Below are 19,430 nucleotides of genomic sequence, written 5' to 3'. Positions count from 1 at the left end.
TTGGTCAGCTCTGCATGGTGACTCTCAGCTCCTGGGTTGTCTCTGGCTTGCGTGCCTTTGTTGCTGAAGTTGGGCTCTGTTTCTCAGTGGTTTTAGCAGGAGGGCTGCTGATGCTTCCTAGCTCACCCTCACCTTTGGTCTGTGTGATGCACACAGTGGGGAATTGACCCCGCTTTGACAGTGCTGGATTTTGAGGAGTCGTGAATTTTAGGCTTTTGCAGGTTTCTGATAGAGTTCTGATACTGAGCAGCTACTGTAGGTGGCAAAGGCATCTCTTTGAGTTCCCCGTAAGAGGTCCTTGGTGACCCCAGGGTCTCGCAGTAAGGAGCAAAGAGCTGAGGACACGAGTTACATGTCACCTTTCCTGAGATGTCTGTTGAAGCAGACCCGTCCAGTTCTGCCAGGTGTTTCTGGACACGGTTTGGTAGCCATGCAGGAGGCAGGTTTCCCCTGTTCCTTATGGGGTTGTCTTCTTACGGAGCCGTGCACCAGGGAGGTTACACAAGGCAGGCTTTCTGATGGCAGTGCTGGCTGTAATGCACTGGTTGAATGGGAGGTGCTTCCAAGTCTCTGGTTTCCCAGGAAACTAGCGATCGGACAAGAGGTGACGGCTCAGGTTGGGTATTAGAAGAAGATTTGTCTCCAAAGAGCTGTCAGGCACTGGCACAGGCTGCCCAGGGGGGTGGAGGAGTCCCCATCCCTGGAGGTGGTCAGCGGTGGAGATGTGGCACTTGGTGACATGGTCAGTGGGCACGGTGGGGTGGGTTGGGCCTGGGGATCTCTGACATCTTATCCAACCTCAGTGGTTCTGTGGCTCTGTGATTCCAGCCCGCTTGGTGATAGGTTGATCACCGGTGGTGGCTGTGGAACTGGGAGATTTGCACCCGTTTGCACGGAGGTGGCAGGATGTGCTGAGGAGCTGAGGCTGGCCATCAGCAAGTCGTGTTTCAGGAAGCCAGCTGGGCTTTGGTTTGCTTGTGTCCAACACGGATCATCTTTGTTTTTTCCTTAGAATTCCAACCAAATCGTGTGCCTGTCCAAGGCCATTCATTACCTGGCATGTTGTTGTTCAGAAGCATAACTGCTTTGGCATTTGTTGACTCTCTGCTCTGCTCCCCCTGGGTTTCACATCACCCACTGACGCCAACGACAAGACATAGCCATGTCCTTGCAGCGCTTACAGTAACTCAGGCCACGTCAGCTCTCTCCTGAGCATCTACATCTATTGATTAAAACATTAGGAGGAACGTCAGCTTGGAAGTGATGCATTTGATTAGGCAATTATTTTAACAAAAAAGCAGTGAACTCTCGATGCCAAACATGTGAGAAATGGTAGCTGTTGCATTGTGATGAGCTGGAGAGAGGTTGGGGCACAGGACAGCAGGAGGGCATCGCTTGGGAGGCTGAAGGAGGGATTGGCAGGCTGAACATCAGCCTCGAGCACGAGGTCTTCTGCACAATCCAGGGGTAGTATGGGGAATATCAGTGTGTTTTTAAGGAGTTCTCTTGCTCTTTGGACAGGAACCTGTAGTGACTGTGGGGAAGTAATGGTTGCATGAAGCATCCGTGGGGCAGGTAGGTGTGTAGGGTGGAGGCTGTGTACTGGGTTGAGAGCTTCTGCAGTAATGCGTTCACTTCCTACAGCATCACTTGGGGCTGGAGGTTGGGCTGCAGGGTTGCACGGCCAAATTGGAGACAGCTGATGGTTCTGCCGTGGTACAGATGGTGAGGAAGCAAGAGGAGGGGCAGGACAGCATGCACATCCTCCCCTTTGGTCTCCCTTTCCTGTCTACTTGGGCCAGTGTCAGACATCTGGAGGTGAGCTCAGCCAAATTCCTGCTCCAGGGCTGGAGCTAGGGCCTTTTCATCTCCTTGTGCCATGCCTGGAGGCTGCTGGAATGGCAGAGCTGGTGTGACCCAGCCTGGAGGAAGGGATGGATAACGTGAAACCTCTAGCTCCCCTTGCACAGGGAAAAGTGTGTACATACCCTATAGTGGGGTCATCCTCTTCACTCCTTGCCTCCTGGAGCCTGAGCCTTCACTTGCTGTGCTTTTGAGCCCTACGTTGACCCGAGCCCTTCTCCCAGAGCTCAGCCTGCACCTCCTGGATGCTTGCCTCTGGGAAGAAGTTTCTTCTGGCTTGGATGAAGCAGGAGGAGAGAGACCTTGTGGCCTTGTTGTGGAAGCCTGGGCAGGGGCAGGTGCCCCTGGGTGAGACCTTGTGCCTGGCTTTCTTGGCTCCATGGGGACAGTGCCACTTTATGGCAGTGCAGCAGCGCTCGTGGGCATGTGTGCCTCTGAGAAAGCTTATCACCAGCTGACCTAATTATGATAATCTTGCTCTTCCCCTGCTAGTGCAGGGTTCACTGGCTCTCACGAGTCTTCCCCGGTTCCTCCAGGCTGCTGCTTGATTTCCTGTCATTCCTTTGATAATTTTGTCCGTTCACTCAATCCAGGCAAGCCGCAGAGCAGGACTTCCATCCTGGTCAGTGACACACCTGTGCATCACCTCTCCTGGCCTGGTTGGACGCCCCGCCGTGTCCAGCTGGGCCTTTTGGCACCTCACTGCATGACCCTGCAGCCCCAGTGGGCCAACCCCACGTCGTCCCACCCTCCGTCACAGCCCCATCCTCCACTCCAAGCACACGTGTGCTGGATGAAGTCCTCCCTCTGCCTGAGTTACGGGTGGGAATGGTGTGTTGGGGCTCCCTGCCCTGCTCGTGGTTGTAGGGTTGGGTTGCGCACCGTCTTTGGTCCTCCTGCTGCCCTGCCCTCCCTGCCCACCCCCTTTGCAGAAGGGCTGGTTTGGGCGCTGGCAGGGGCTGGTTACCTCCAAAAGGTGCCACATTTTCCTCCAGCAGGACAGGGATTTGCAGCATGTCAGGGAGACTTAACAGCACCATCAGCACGGATAAATGGAGGCCAGCCTGGGAGAGGGAGAGCAGAACAGCAAAGCCTTGCATCTTGGGTGAGTTCAGTCCCAAACAGCTGTTTCTCCCCAACATCTGGGGAGGCCCAGCCAGGCAGACAGCAACCATTTATAGCCCAGTACCCCATGCCGGGCAGAGCTTAGTGCTAAGCCCTGTGCTAAAGCACCTGATGGGATCAGCGAGGTTAGCAGCGCCTTGACAGCAGTGCCTGCAACCAGCAAGTCAGAACCACACCCAAAACCTGTTTTTTTCCCCCCCTGTTCTGTTCAGTATCCTCAGTTTGACCTGGAAGGGAACAGGGGAGCAGAGTGCAGGCATCAGCTGGGCTGTATGTGCAGCTGGGCGGTATCTGCAGCAGGGCTTCTGCGGCCTTGCTGCTATCTGTGGCAGGCTCTGCAGAGTAAATATTTTCCCACTGGGCAGTGCAGCCCTAGGAGGAGCTCCTCATGCTGAACCACACACATCACTGTGAGCAGAGAGCCCGAAAAAGCAATCGGGGCTGCAGCAGTCAACGCTCCCTTTGGGGGTGGGTTGGGGGTCTTCCCATTTCCCTCTTATTAACACGCATCAATTACAGCAGCACATGAAATGATGCTCTCTGTGCTGTATGCTCCGTGCTGGGTGTGCCCCGAGTTATCCTCACGTACTCCGAGCTCTCCTACGTGGGAGAATCAGGGATGAGAATAAGGAATTGGCCATGAGTGTGGGTTTTTTTTTTTAATTTTATTGTAATTTTTTGTGTTAATTGGCCCTTGGAAGAATTGCTCTGACAGAGATGGCTGTGAGGAACAAGGGGGGTTGAGGGTTTTTAGCTGTGCTCGCTCAGGATGGAGCTGTTTGATTTCATTGGAAGATCACTGGCAAATAGCACCAAGTGGAGGTGCCTTGTGCAGTCCGAAGCAGAATGTGGTTTTGCACTGCTGAATGGAGAGCAGCTGAGAAACAAAAGCAAAAATCCTTTATTTAAAAAGACCAAACCCTGCAAATAGGGAGAACTCTTTCCAACGCTTTGACTTGACCAAAACTATTTAAGACTCACTGAGCCAAATCGGGCTGCTGGAAAACAAGTGATGTGACTTTTTTGTGTGCATGTGTGTGTGTGTGGTTTTTTTTTTCCCCCTCTCTGGCTCCATGCCATTAACTGCTCAGAATAAAACTCCATTGGGACTGGGAGAGCCCAGCACCGAGCCCCAGCATTCCCTGTGCCACTCAGCACCCAGGCGCTGGGTCAGTTATGCTGTTTGTTTGCATTCCTCCCACTTTCCTATGAAGTCTCCAAGTGCTCACAGTGAACCGGGGTTGGACACAGGGTTTGTTTTCTTGGCCAAATGTATTGTATCGTTTATTCCAGAAGTGCCTTTCCCAGCCTCTTCATGAGCTTCGCTGCTTCATTTGTGGCTCTGTGTGTATGCTGTTAACAGTTGCTTCAATAATCAAATTCCCTCTTACCTTTTTTTTTTCATCTGTACTTTGACTAAAAAGATGCTGAGTACTCTGGGTGCTTCTTCTGGCTCCTCTCTGTGGTCAAAGGGTTAGGCATGAGCAGCAGGCTCCTTGCCACAGTGCTCCTGCCGAAGCTGCAGATGGTTCTCCGCAGGACCAGTGTGAAGCTACACTGTGGATGTGCCTCCGAGCTTTTGTCACAGAGTCATGGTATGGTTGGGTTGGAAGGGACCTCACAGCCCCCCCAGCCCCACCCCTGCTGTGGGCTGGCTGCCCTACACCAGCTCAGACTGCCCATGGCCCCGTCCACAGCCTCAGGTACCTCCAGGGGTGGGGCACCCGCATTCCTCTGGGCATCTGTGCCAGGGCCTCACTGCCCTCTGAGTATAGAAATATCCCCTGCAGTCTAACTGGTCTAAATCTCATACCTGCTGGTCCTCTGGCACTGTCTGGGAATTGGACCTGAGCATGACTGGTGGGTCTTGTCGCTGCAGGTGGGCCCTTGGCTGGGTTCCTCAGGGCACAGTGTTCCTCCAAGGTGGGCCCTATCCTCAGCCAGCTCTGTACATTGGAAAATAGGAGCAATTTGTTCTCCAAAGAGCTGTCAGGCACTGGGACAGCTGCTCAGGGAGTGGTGGAGTCACCATTCCTGGAGGTGTTCAAGGTCCATGGAGATGTGGCACTTGGGGACGTGGTCACTGGGCATGGTGGGGATGCGCTGAGGTTGGGCTTGGGGATCTTGGAGGTCTTCTCCAACTTTCGTGGTCCTGTGATTCTGTGAGCTGGTTGGGTCATGAGACAAACTTATCAAAGTATTTCTGGCCAGTCTGTGTTTGTATTAAACATACCCCGTTTGGGTTGTCTCTAGGTAAGCCCCAAGTCAGTGCTTTACAGCCCTCGTATTGGGACAGATTGCCAGCCAGGTTGGGCTGCTCCCTGCAGGCAGCTTGGTGTTTCCCCGGACACTCCCTTTTCCTCTCAAGAGTTAAAGTTTGCTGTGAGATTATCTGAGCTGCTTCAATGAGCTTGACCTTGGATGAGAAGCAAGCAAACAAGGCGTGGGTGCCAGGTCAGGGTGCTGGTTGTGCCTGTTCCTTCCCATGAACCTCATCCCTATGAGTTTGAAGCCAGAAAGGCTGTGGGTTCATATCTTCTGTGACACTTCCCTTGGTTAGCCCAGCTAGGGGAGGTGACAACAGTCCCCAGCCCCAGTGCTGCTCTCTTTGCTTCTGGCTCTGGGGTTTCAGCCCATCCCACGTCTGCCAAAATAATGGGGCTTGGAGAGAAAGGTGAGATGTAGGGCTCTGTAGGAAGGGAACACTTGGGGGTGTAGCTGGGTAGCTGGGACAGCAGTGGGCTGCATTCTGTGGGGTGCCTCCTTCCAGGGACTGCAGGAGGTGAGCAAATGGCCCCACATCTGTGTTTTACAGGTGGCTGTGTAGACACACATGCCCTCTAACCAGTCATTTGCAATAATGACATAGATAAGCAGAATGCACTCATCCTGTTTGTCACCTACATTTGCTTCACATTAATGAAAACCTTCCTGTCCTTACCTATCCACTGGGACTTATCTAAGCTGAGCTTCATTTACCTTGTATTAATCAAACCCCACGATCCCCTGGGTGATAAACATCACTGCAGCAGCATCGCTGGGATGAGCAGGAGGTGGCACTGCAGGGACCAGCAGGGCTTTGGGGACACACGTGGTGACTGCATTGCCAGTCTGGAAGTGACTGCATGAACGGATGCACTTTCAGCCCCAAAACAAAGGCTGATGGCTGGCCAGCATTGCATTAAAATTCCTGTCTAGGGAGTTTCTCGACTTGATGTTTGTGGGATTGGTTCATTGAAGGATGTGGTTGCTTCGTTGAGGGATGGGGTTGGTTCGTTGAAGGACAGGGTTTGTTGAGGGATGGCGTTGGCGTGTTGAAGAATAGGGTTGGTTCATTGAGGGAAGGAGTTGGAACATTGAAGGATAGTGTTAGATCACTGAAAGATGGTATCACATTGTTGAAGGATGAAGTCGGATTGTTGAAGGATGGGGTTGGTTCATTAAAGAGTGGTTTGTGGAAAGATGTGGTTGGTTCCTTGAAGGATGGTGTTGGATTGTTGAAGGGCAGGGTTGGTTCATTGAAGGACACATCCCAGTGGGGTGCAGTAGGGCAGGTTCTGAGCTGTGGTGTGGGATTGGTGATGTATGGCCAGGACATCCTGCTGTTCTCAGCACCTGGAGTTTTCCTGCTGGTCACAGTGAGCTGTGGCCTCTTCCCAGAATATCATTGGAGCAATATGGAGGTCCAGCTAAACGTCAGATTTGCTCTTGGAATTACTGATGGAAGATCCATGGAAGAACATTCAGGTGATGCTGTGCTTCCTCACTGGTTGAAAAATGGATATAGGGTCATTAATGGTGGAAGGTCATTGATGCCAGGTGGCCACTTGTTATCTATGGCAGACAGAGAGCAGGTGTGACCCATCCCTATAGTGGTGGAGAAAATAATGAACCCATGAATAGAACCCTTGGTCTCCTACAAAAAGGCCCATAGGATTGATGCCAGTGGTTTGGGGTATGGCAAAGCTGTGCCTTTTAGGCTGGGTTCATTCTCAGGGAGAATGTGTGTTGGGATTATTCATCAGGTTGGAATAAAAGTCACTTCTGTGAAATGCGATCACTTCTCAGGGTGGAAGCCTGCAGTCTGGAGCACATCCAGACCATGGCACAAATTGGGAACGGAGCGAAGGAGGACGCTGTCAGCCCCAGGGAAGGGAAGGATTTGGCAGCCAGCTCAGGTCAGATGCGCTCCAATGTGCAAGGGTCAGACACTGTGCCATGTGTCCTACCCCAGGGATAGGTGAAATAAGTCCTTAGGAGACCTTTCCTCATGCTGTCTGTACAGAACTGCCCATTTCCCCAGTTCTTGTTCTTTTCCACTAAGACATTTGCAAGGTCTTGTGGACACGGCCGTCCTGGCTACTGCCTTCTTTCGGTTGTCTCTTAGCACTGAAGGCACTTAAAGACTCAGAAAAGCTCCTGGGGGGCAGAGCAGGGGATGCACTCCTCTGCACAGGGGTGAGCTGCATCCCTGAGATGCACAGGAGCGCTCATTGCCATAAACCTTGTGTGTTGTGAGGGGATGGGTGCCCTCCATGAGGTCAGCACGCTGCTGCAGGCATTGCCATGCCGTGCTGACATCCCCTTGGGGGATGGATGTGTCTTTTAGGATTACGGGGCTTTTCACTGCACAAGTGCCCATTATATTGCCTCAGTGCCCAGAAAGAAAAGATTTGCTTTCTGATAATGGTCCCCCTTCGGTTATTTGCAAAAGACCTTATGTGCAGGGGTGAGTGAGCGTGGGGTAGGAATGTGTTTGAATGTATGGGATCAGCCTGCCAGGGGTGTTTAACGCACACACTGGGAGCAGTGTGGCGCTGGGATGTGGCACACACTCTCTGCTAGCCGAGGCATTTTGCACTGTGAGGGTGCAGATGCCCTCTCTGTGCATGTGAGGAGAACACCTTCCCTGATGTGCCCACCTCTGCTCTCCTTTGATTTGTTCTTGGGTTTTCCCTTTCTTTTTCTCCCAGCACCCGGCACACCGGTACCAAAGGTGCCATCCTCCTTGCAGGCAGGAAGACGCACAGATTTGACATAATGGAGCACACAGATAGGACATAACATGAGGCTTTTTGTTTCTGAGGGTGAAGTGGGGTTTGGTTTTGTGTAACAAGGGGAAAACATCCACCCTCCCCCCCCCCCCCCGCAGCCGCAGGAGATCTCTCGTGGCATTGAAGCAAGCAGGGGTCTGCTTCTCTGTGCTCCCTTCCGCATTGGGTCGCTGCATGGGCATCTGGTGTGGGTCAGATCCTGTGCCCTTTTGTACTTGGCACCCTGCGCAGCAGGGAGCTCCCCCTCCTCCTTCCTTGTTGTTTGTGTTTATTCTAATGGCAATGGCTCCGTCCCCATTCGAGGTGGCACCCGCCTGCTCCGCGACATGCCGGGCACGTCGATGGCACCGAGACGTGGCAGCTGCTGGGCGTCTCGCCTGTCACTGGGGCTTTTCTGCATCGCCAGGTAGCAGAAACCAAGGGAGATGATGAAATATAGAGAATGCTCAGCCAGCCGTGGCTGCAGCCATTCTGAAAAGCCCAAGGCTGGATCCAGCAGCAGCCGCTCGCTACAAGGTGTTCGGGGCTTAATTGGAAAAGGATCAGCTCCGAGATGGAACTGTTAGCAGCGCTGTGCTTTACATGCTGTCATCCTGAAGGATATTGGAGCAGCAAATCCAAAGCCTACACGTGATGCTTGTCTGAGATGTGGTGATACCTGGGTGCGTTGTTCCAGCTTCTCCATAGTAACTGCTGCTGCCACACCGCACACCAGAGTGCTCTCTTTGCTCATCACGGTGCTCTCACTGCTGGAGGAAGGCACATCACTAATTACTTGTTGATGGAAGTCTGCCACGTTAAAAGAGAAAATATTGCTGCTGCAGGAGCTCTTTAAAAGGAGGGGGTGGGAAGTGAGCCGGGGCTGCAGCAATGAGCAGGAGCTCCAACCCCAAACGGGATCCTTCTGCACACACCACTGCAGGTTGGGTCCAATGGAGAAAAGCCCTGATTGGGGTTTGATGGAGCGGAGCCGTGGTGAGGTTTGATGGAGGGGATGCGACGGGGGGGAGCCCAGTTGGGTTTTGATGGAGCAGAGCTCTGTTTGGGATCTGATGGAGCAGAGCCCTATTTCAGATCTGGTGGAGGGGAGCCCTGTTGGGGTCCAGTGGAGCGGAGCCGCTCTGGGATTTGATGTAGGAGAGCTTTGTTGGGTTTCAGTGAAGCAAAGCTCTCTTTGGGATCTGATGGTAGGGAGCCTCCACTGGAAGGGAGCCCTGTTTGGGTCAGTGGTGTGGAGCCCTCTTTGGATGCCATAGAGAGGAGCCTTATTTCAGATCAGGGGAGCCCTGTTATGAGCTGATGGAGTGAAGCTGTGTTGGGATCTGACAGATTGGAGCTCTGTTTCGAGTCTGATGGAGTGGAGCCCTGCTGGGGTCTGTTGGAGGGAGGTTTTATTGGGTTCTGATGGAGGAGAGCCCAACTGAGATCTGATGGAGTGGAGCCCTGTTAGGGATCCGGAGGTGGGAGAGCCCTATTTGGGACCTAGTGGACTGAAACCCTTCTGGGGTCCAGTAGAGGGAAGACATTTTGGGGTCTGATGGAGGAGAGCCTTACTGGGATGCAGTGGATTGGAGCCCTGCTGGGGTCTGATGGAGCAGATCCCTCTCTGGGTCCTCTGTCTGAACAGTGGCTCGTTTGCTTCACGCTTGTGAAAAGGCAGCAGAAAGGAAAGGGTTTCTTCAGGTGAGGTGAGGTCAGGTTTTATTGCCTGTCCTGAACACATGCAGATGCCAAACGGAAAATTGAAGGCCAAAGAGAGCCATAAAAACAGAAATATGGCTTGGGCAGGATGGAGAACACATGGGGGGAGGGAGGTGGTGAAGGCTTTGACCAAGTGCTTTGCCTTGCTGCCTGACCCCAGAAAGAAGTGTGGGCAGGCGAGGAAGCTGATGGAAAAGAGCAAGACATTGATTTTGGGGCTGTATTGCTTACTTTGAGGATTTAATCACAGCATCTCCAGGGTGTGAGATACCCCTTATGGCAGACAGGAGGGTCTTCTGCAGAGTGCTGAGGTGTGGTTAATGCAGTGCTACTGAAATAGGGAAAAGCCACCCGGGAGGGTGGCAGGGGCTGTGGGAGCAGCTCCCAGCAGCACAGAGGTGGCTGCAGTGGTACGTGAAGCATTTGCACTGCAGTTTCCTTTTATGGGAAGCAGCTCCCGTTCCGAGCAAAGCATGGGCTGATGGATCCCATATGGCAAACAGGTTTGTCGTGGTCTGGAGGCTGTCAGCCTGCCTAGGAGCAGTTTTGGTTTTAGTACTGGAGGATGAGCACAGGAATAGTGTAATGGAGGATACGTAACCAAGAGATGCATAGCAGGGGGGTTGGAACTCGATGATCATTGTGGTCCTTTCCAACCCAGGCCATTCTATGATATGGGTTCATTCATTCTGTTCAGCTTTTGGTTCCTAGAGTTCAACATGAGCCTGGAGCACCTTTGGGTGCTGTTGTGTGAGTGCTGCCTATGGGATGAATGTACAAATATCAAAACAATCCTTGATCTTGTTATGCTTATTTGCTGATTGAGGGTAAAACTGCGTAATTGGAAGGGTAGGGGAAGAACCTCACTTAGATCACTCTTTAAAATAATAGCTGTTAACATCTTTGTAATGTATAATTATTATTAATCACTGCTAAGTTGTAATAATCGCTTTGCACATCTGTAGACTTCCATATTTTATAGTAATAATGAGCAATGCATGGGCCTTATAGAAGAGGTTTGGAAGATGGTTTTTAGACCCCAAAAGCTTACAACCTTTTTTCTTTGGCAAAGTGGGGGCAGAAGGGAGAAACATGGGAAGGAAAATCCAGATTTGAGGTTGATTCCTATTAGTTATCATACAGGAGTGTATCTGGGGTGGGAATCCCGGTGAAGACACTACACCAACATAAGTCCAAGGGTTTGCTGCTCCCCAAAAGGCTCTCAGTCGTCTGCTCAGTTTGCAATGCTTTTGTTGCTCGTGTGTGGGTTTGGGGTTTTGTTTCCAAACCTCTTGTTTGTACAAGGGCGAGGTGAGATCATAGTATCAGCAAGGTTGGAAAAGACCTCCAAGATCATCTAGTCCAAAAGAGATGGGAAACCTGCTCCAGGCACAAGGGTTTCCTTACCCATGACACCCCAAAGCAGAAGGCTGGAGCTGCTGGGAGCTTGTGGAGAGCCTGGAGATCTCCAGAACAGCTATCTGCCCAAAGCAGGGGCTGTGTTAAGTTGGGATATTAACCCTTCTGCTTGTTTGCTGACTTCAGATAAACCCAATCCCTTTCAATCCACCACCTCCCCTGTTGCTAACGAGCAGGACGCTGATGGGACATGGGGACCTCGCCATGCTAGTGAGGCCCTTGGGGACCAGGACGCTGGTCCTGGACATCCCCTTCTTCTATAGCACTTTCCATTTAATCACTGGCGCTTTCCATTTGTTAATTGGCACTAATTAGCTAAGGGGTGAGAGGCATGCCCTCCGTTGGGGCTCCACGCTCTCTCTGGGGCTCCTCTTCTGTATTTTTCTCCTTCTTAACGTGCCACATGATTTTGCTCAGGAGCTAATGTGTGATGTTGATCTCCATAATGAGCCTTTTTGACAGTCTGGGCACATTTGGGAATAATTCCTTGAGCAGACAAAATCCTTAGGCCAGAACTGCTCGTTCTCAGCGGTTTCCAAATGAAGCTGCAATTGTTCAGCAGTGACAGATGAGAAATAGTTCGGGAGCTGCAAATTGCACAAGCTGGGAACAGATTTCTCTCCTTCCCATCCGGATGGCATGTGACTCACTCAGATTTTGCTGGGTAATTTTATACCCATCTCCAACCAGACTAAATATGCAGAGCAAGGGAGGGCAGGGGATGAAATCTGCATCCTGAACGTGGGCCAGGTGGTGGTGGTCCTCTCCTGGGAGCAAAAGGGTGTTTGGATTTTGGTACGTGCATCCAGTTGTATTTGCTCAGCCTTGTCCTCCTTTGTTCTGTGTTTCCATTGAGCATCAGTAAGAACATCTCTAAAATCTGCATGCGTTGCACTCCGTGACCTTGGCTGCCGTCACTCTCTGGAGGTTTGGCCAGGCTATCTGCAGGTCTCCTCACAGATGCATTCTTTGCTGTTTTGCAGGATTTTTCCCCTCTTTTTTTTTTTCTTTTTTTTTTTTTCTTTTTTTCCTAATCCATTTTGAACAAGTTTTAAAAATAGATTCTGGTGTGATTGCTGTTTCACCTCCACACCCAAACCTCCTCGCCGGACTGCTTGCAGTCATGCTGCTGACTCAGCATCTGGCTTGCTGCCGGAGTCCTAGAGAAGCTTTTCACAGAACCATAGCATCACAGAACGATTGGGTTGGAAGGGATCTCAAAGATCATAGAACCATGGAATGGTTGGGTTGGAATGGACTTTAATGGTCATAGAACCATAGAATGATTGTGTTGGAATGGACCTTGAAGGTCATAGAACCATAGAATGGTTGGGTTGGAAGGGACCTTGAAGGTCATAGAACCATAGAATGGTTGGGTTGGAATGGACCTCGAATGTCATAGAACCATAGAATGGCTGAGTTGGAATGAACCTTGAAGGTCATAGAACCATGGAATGATTGGGTTGGAATGGACATTAAAGGTCATAGAAGCATAGAATGGTTGGGTTGGAATGGTTGTTAAAGATCACAGAGCCTCAGAATAGTTGAGTTGGAATGGACATTAACAATCATAGAACCACTGAATGGTTGGGTTATAAGGGATCTCCCAGCCCTACCACCCCCCCGCCCCCCCTGCTGTGGGCTGGCTGCCTCACACCAGCTCAGGCTGCCCAGGGCCCATCCATGGCCCTGGGCACCTCCAGGGATGAGGCACCCACAGCTCTGGACAAACTTTTCATATTCCTATAGAGAGGAGGACAGACAAAATGTTTGATGTGGTCCTTAGGCGTAAGAGTGTAACAGAAGTGAACCTTCTGGGTGCTAGAACGTCTGTGTGCTGGTATCTGTGATATCCTACTGCACATGGCAGGTTTGGGTGGAGCACCTCACCCAACCCCGTCCTGCTGCCTTCTTTACTAAACATCATTGCAAAGGGGTTCTCTTGAAGGTGGCTGGAGGGAGATGCTTTAAGGTCATCTTCAGGCCAGTTACTAAAAATTGGAAATGCAGAAATATATCAAAACATGTCCAACCTGCAGTAAACCATAGGAGAATAGCAGCCAAGGCCCTGCCTGGCTGCTTTCTCTAATTACCAGGTGTAGGGAAAGTGAAAGGCACGCCTGTGACTGTGCCTGGAGGAGGTGAGAGAGGGAAGTGGCCAAGGACCAGCTCTCACTTCCCATCCTTTTCCTTCCCCAGGTCCCCTCGCTCTGCAGTCTCACAGCTGAAAGGATGGAGAACTCATCAGTGGCTTCGGCCTCCTCGGAGGCGGGCAGCAGCCGCTCACAGGAGATTGAGGAGTTGGAGCGCTTCATCGACAGCTACGTGCTGGAGTACCAGGTGCAGGGGCTGCTCACCGACAAGACTGAGGGCGACGGCGAGAGCGAGAAGACACAGTCCAACATCTCTCAGGTTGGTGGGGACGTGAGCCGTGGGGCTGGGCCATGCTAAAGCGTCTCTCCTAGCCTAGAAATGCAAGGAAACGTTGGATTTGAGGCAGCTTTCTCCTTTGGCCACGTATGAGGACGCCAACAGCTGGCAAAAGATCTGCTGACTGCGTTTCGTGTTTATCGTGAAGTGGCCTTGGGGTGTGCCCTGAGGGTTTTTGACCACCCTGTGTTTTCTGTTTCGAGTGTGCTGTGCGCAGGGTATGGTATAAACACACGTGCCTGGAAGCGATGGGTGCCATCTGGATGTCCATTGGGGATGGGTGAACGCAGGTGCCTCTTCCCCCACAGACTGCACCCAGCAAACAGAGGGATGGCTTAGAGGAGGTGTGGTTTGGCGGTGTCGTTAGGAGCAAAGATAACAACGGCTGCGTCTGTGTCTGTTAAAAATTGACTTTTTAAGTCCTACACAAGGAGAAATTTAACCTCTCGAGCTGGTGGTGGTGTTCGAAGGAATGTCCTGGTGCTGTGGTGTGCTGGGAGATGAGGCTGGAGGTGTGTAATAGTGGATGGGGTGCAAGGTTCTGCAGCAGGATCCTTCTGCCCACGTGGCAGAGAAGTGCCCTGGCAAGGCAGTACTTGTTCTGCAGAGATATATGAGCAATCTCATCCATAAGAAGAAGGTAGGATGAGCATATCAGGTTGGATATTAGGAACAACTTCCCCAGAGAGCTGTCAGGCACCACAGCTCAGACTGCCCAGGGAGGTGGTGGGGTCCCTGACCCTGGAGGGATGGGGAAGAACCATGGGGATGTGGCACCTGGGGACACGGTCAGTGGGCATGGCGGGGTGGGTTGGGCTTGGGGAGCTTGGAGGTCTTTTCCAACCTCCGTGACTGTGTGATTCTGTGATAGAATCCTAGAAACTCCTGTACTGAAAGGTGTCCATGACGATCACTGAATCTTCTGCAGATTGAGGATCAAAGCCTTTAGAGGTGGGAGGAAATACATTTAAAATGCAGGTGATCCCACGCACTTTAACGGTGTGTTTGTTTAAACCGAGGCTGGGAAGTGGCTGTGTTTGAAGTGATGCTTTGGAGGGGCTTCAGGCCAAACAGGCTGTTTTCAGCGTGTCAAGTTGAGAAATACTATTGGATTAGAAATAAATGAATAGGCAGATTTTTGCTTCGTGATTCAGAAGGGGCTCAGCACTGAGTGGTGGAACAGTTTGCCCTTTCCCATAAAGAAAAGGGTCCGTGAGATCTCGTGCTCCATTAAAAGGCTTCATCAGACCTGAGCATGAGGTAGGAGTGCTATTGGGAATGGGGTGGTGTGCCCACGCCTCTGCTGTGCCAGCCATCTTGCTGTGTGTGAAAATGGGACTGTGGCTTTTCTGCGTGACTTGAAAGCAGCTGCTGGCTATCTGCAGGACAAGAGGCGAGGATGATTTACATGTGTCACCTGCTGCTCTCAAGCCACGCGTATGCTAAGCAGGAATTATCTGTTGTGTCCAAAAGATATTTGCTTTCCTACCTTCGTCATGCCTCAGACTTCTGTAAGAAATAATCAGGGATCGTTTGTTTTTCTTCCTGAGTGCTCTTATCAAAGCAATAAGCATGCATGCACGGGCGAGCTGGTTTGTCAGCCAGGCTGAAGGCAGCAGGCTCCCTTTAACGAGAGCTGCAGGAGAAAGGATGGGTTTGTGGCTGAGCGCTGGACTGAGACCAAGAGAGCTGTGTTAGCTGCAGGGTTCTGCTGCCACTTAATCGCTAACTTTGGGCAAGCTACTGAAGCTCTGCAGTCTGCTTCCTCGTGGCAGGGAACTGAAATGGCTTAAGGATTAAGCAGGATCCTTCATCTTGGTGGAGGGAAAGTTACTTTACTGTTATCATTACTTTCAGCGTTATGCTGTGGCTCTTCTTTTCGTTGTGGAGTGGTAACCAGTGACCCCAAATTGAGCTGTTTTGATGCAGACACCTCTGTAATGCATTGCCTGTGTCAGCAGCTCTGTCTTCTGTTTCATTTAAAAAACAGAGAACAACGGAAAGAACAGAAAAGCACAACTTTTTTCCCCACCCCCCACCTTTAAAACCCTCCGTAACAATGCAACCCAGCGATGGCCACAGCAGCTTCTCCAGCTTCCTGCCATTGTTCCTGGAGCTTTCCTCTTATGGCCATCACCAGGCCGAGCATTTCCCAGCCAGAGCCTTCGGGATCATCCCTGCTGGTCAGAGGGAGCCCTGTTGTTCTGGAACAGAGCTGATGCTGCAGAGAGAAGGCTGTGGATGCTCCACATCCCAGCACAGTCACGGTGCTGTTTGCTGGGTGATGTTTGCTGCGGGCTGATGCAGCAGTTTCCCCAGCCTGGCTATTATTTTACACAATGCCTTTCTATCCCTTTTGCAGTGGACGGCGGATTGTAGTGAGCAGCTCGATGGCAGCTGCTCCCCATCCAGAGGGAAGGGCTCGTCGTCCCAGCAGCACAAGCAGGTAGGGGAGTGTTTAGTTCTTCCTCGACAGAGCTTTGCTTTTTGTCCTTTTTCTGCAGCCTGGGAGTGCTGAGCCCGTACTTCCAGCTCGGCACTGAGATGGTTCCTCCTCCAGGAGGACCCGGCAAGGACACTGGGCTTGGTGGAAACCAAGCTTGGAGGTTCTACATTTGCATTCTTCGGGAGCAGTGTTTTGGGATGCTATGGCTTGGACATGGCTGCACCTTCATCCTTTCTATTTCATGGCTACTTTTTTTTTGTGGTTGCCTGCCTCAGTTTATCAATATCTCCTCAAACTCTGGGATGAAACACCTCCAGGTTTAGTGCTGGGAACTGGAGGGGTGCCTGTTAGGCTTCAGACTCACCTCGAATCCAGCAGCGCTGCCTGGAGCAGGGAGCCTGGGGGAGTAGCATTGCACTTCAGGTGCTGCAGTGAGAGCCCACCTGCAGCACTGCGTCGTGACCCCCGGCACGGGAAGGCTGTCAGAGTGGGCCCAGAGGAGGCACCAAGATGCTTGGAGGGCTGGAGCACCTCTCCTGAGGACGGGCTGAGGGAGCTGGGGGTATTTAGTCTGCAGAAGAGGGCGCTCTGGGGAGACCTTCCAGTACATCGAGGGAGAAGGGCTGGCTTTTTACATCGGCAGATAGTGATGATTCGAGGGGGAATGGTTTAAACAGAGGGGAAATTTATGTTAGGTGGCGGTGAGACCCTGGCACTGCTGCCCAGAGAAGTGAGGGTGCCCCATCCCTGCAGCTGTCCAAGGCCATGGATGGGCCCTGGGCAGCCTGAGCTGGTGAGAAGCCACCAGCCCATGACTGGGGTGGGGTTGGAGAGGCTTAAGGTTCCCTTTGAACCCAACTCTTCTGGGATCCTACAGTTCCGTGGTCTTTAAGGACCCTCCCAACCCAACCATCCCGTGGTTCTGAGACACCTTTTCCCTCTGCTCTGCCACTAAAAGCCACAGGAGATGAGCAGCTTGCCAACATGTGGATGTGTTATGCAAAAGCACCTGTGCTTCTACGTAAGGTTTACCAATCCCAGAGAGAGTACACAAAGGCGAGCTCCAATTCATCAGTTTAATAGCAAGGTAGTTACTGGGGGTGGCTGACCAGTGTCTGCCCTGGGATTACCCCCGCAGATACTGGTGGCCAGCAAGATGTCTGCACAATCCCTTCATACCATGGCCATATATATATACAAACCCTATTGGCAATGGCTGCCCTGGGGGAAGCTAGAGCACAGCTAACATCCATGTATGCCCAGGCTACGCTCTGTACTCTGCTTTCCCCACGTTTGGGCTCTCTCCCAGCCTGCAGCAGGGCTCGTAATTATCTCTCTCCGTGTTGGGCTTCCTTTAACAGCGAGGAACAAATTTTCCTTGGCACCAGAGAGGAGCTGCACGCTATTGTTCTGCTGCCCAGGCAGCCTTTCTCTTTCTGCTACAGATATACAGCCGAATCGCTGCTGGTGAGAGCGGGGTTCGGTGCATTACTCTTTCTGGATGCTGATTTTTCTCATCGGTAGCATGGAAAGAAAAAAAACAACGTTAATGAGGTTTCAGTCTTGCACGTAAATTATCACTCCCTCTTCAAACCTGCTCGGGAACAAAAAGCTGGCTAATCGTTTCCCGAGGGATGATGTTACCTTTTGTTTTTTCACTGCAATTTGTTACGGGGTTTGAGATCTTCTATTGGAAAGGGGAACTCTTTGATTTTTGTGTTTTCTTTCCAGCTGGGCATTCTGCATTGTGCAGTAAGGCTGCGGGGAGGAGGAAGGCCCAGGCTGTGGTGCTCGTGGGGGATCTCCTGACATAGGTTGCATGAGGTCCCGGTGTGCTGAGGGGTCTCACAGCCTCACAGTCACATCCTGCTCAGCTGTAATTCTCCTGGCTCCCTCCTGGGAACGCTTTGGTTTGCTGTGCAGCGTGGCGCTGAGCCCTGCAGTGTTCCTGCAGTGTCCTGGGCGGTGCCCCCAGAGGGCTCTTTGGGGTGGAAACATACCCTGTTGATAGATATAAGGTACTGCCTGTGCCACTGTGCACGAGGAAAGGTCGGATAATGGTAAGATTTCAAATCTTTTCATGCTTGGATTTTATTTTACTTCTTCTAAAAACACCCAGTGGGAAGATTTTACGTAATGCATGATTTGCATTCCCCTCGTGGGGCCAAAGCTTTGATATATTTCTGAGGGCAATTCATTAAGCAAAAGGCTTTGTGGCATGTTGTGTGTGGAGAGATCCACAGAGCTCTGGGATGTGAGAAGCCTGGCAGCAGCTCCATAGCCATCTCCATGTCCCTCCACGTGCCATGGGGACTTGTAGCATGACCAGGAGCCTCGGGGGCTTCTCCACGTGAGCGTCGTGTTGTCCATGAACCCAAGCCTTGATGATAGCAGAAGTATGAGAAGCTCCCACACCTCCACCAAACCAAAGCTCGTCCACATGAATCCTCAGTGACTCAGAGGTGCTCAGTGCTGTGCGGGTGTCAGAATGCATCCCCATGGGAGGTGCTGCCTGTTGCGTCCCCACATCGTGCAGGCAGAGGGCATCCGGGGACACGCAGTCATGGGGCTGTGTGGCTGCTGGGGGTGGGGTGGGATTGGAGCAGACCCACTTAAATCCCTTAGGACACACTTCCCAGTGACTCACTTGAACCTGAAACCCCCCCCTGCTAAGCGCTTGGCTTCCAACCATAGGAAGTTGTGTTAACAAGTAAAGACGATTGACTCTATTTCTACGGGATATTTTGGGTTGTGCTTGGCCATCACGTTGAAGGGCTGTTGGGGCAAGTAGGTGCAGCCAGACACAGCTGTTTTGCTTTGTCTCATTCCCAACAGAGGAAGAGAAGGCGAAAGTCAGGGAGTCACTTTGAGGCTCTGCCAGGGAATACAGGTTGGTGCAGCCCTGCCTCGGGAAGAAGGAATTAAAGCTCTAGGTGAGGTGGCCAGCCCTCAAAGGTGATCAAGGAGCAGCTCTGGCAGAACCAGTCACTAAGTGGCATTCCACCTGTAGCTGCTGCTGACGCTCCCTCTGTGCAGTAAGTACAGATCTGCTCAATCATGGCTGCTGAGAAAGGAATTAAACCATTCAGCTGATGTGTAGGTTCAGCTTGCTCTGGGGCTTCTGGCTGTGTTACAGCAGCACCCTTTATAAAGGAGCGACCTTGCATTTGGTGGTTGATTTATCCCCTCCATACTCTTTATACTTTCCATACCCTCCAGGTTTTGGCACATCAGTGTTTGTCTGGGACATGTGCATACCAAAAGTAGGTGTGTTGGATGTCACCGAGACCTTTGGTCCTGAGCTCTCTCCATTCTGCTACTGCTGCTAAGGGGAAACCAGGTGGACCTTTGGTGTCTCATGGCCATTCCTGTATTTTAGGAAGTTTGCCACA

At 51.7% G+C, this 19,430-nt stretch overlaps 1 protein-coding gene across 17 annotated transcripts in view; it reads left to right on the top strand.

Moving 5' to 3' along the window:
- The window catches only part of CTIF (CBP80/20-dependent translation initiation factor), a 95,653-nt gene that overhangs the window by 5,189 nt on the left and 71,034 nt on the right, over positions 1-19,430 (top strand). For 10 of the 17 annotated variants that reach the window (XM_040656618.2, XM_040656616.2, XM_040656614.2 and 7 more), the window contains 2 exons: positions 13,362-13,574; positions 15,955-16,038. In XM_040656618.2, coding sequence (XP_040512552.1) covers positions 13,395-13,574; positions 15,955-16,038 — 264 coding nt within the window. In that variant the 5' untranslated portion in view covers positions 13,362-13,394. Of the gene's footprint in view, positions 1-6,245; positions 8,449-13,361; positions 13,575-14,054; positions 14,233-15,954; positions 16,039-19,430 lie in introns of those variants that run through there. The other 7 variants (XM_040656621.2, XM_040656619.2, XM_040656615.2 and 4 more) reach the window with 3 other exon arrangements.

This window comes from Gallus gallus, chromosome Z, assembly GCF_016699485.2.
Source record: "Gallus gallus isolate bGalGal1 chromosome Z, bGalGal1.mat.broiler.GRCg7b, whole genome shotgun sequence".
Taxonomy (NCBI): Eukaryota; Metazoa; Chordata; class Aves; order Galliformes; family Phasianidae; genus Gallus; species Gallus gallus.
The sequence above is the reverse complement of the archived record's forward strand: the minus strand, read 5'-3'. Positions and strand labels throughout refer to the sequence as shown.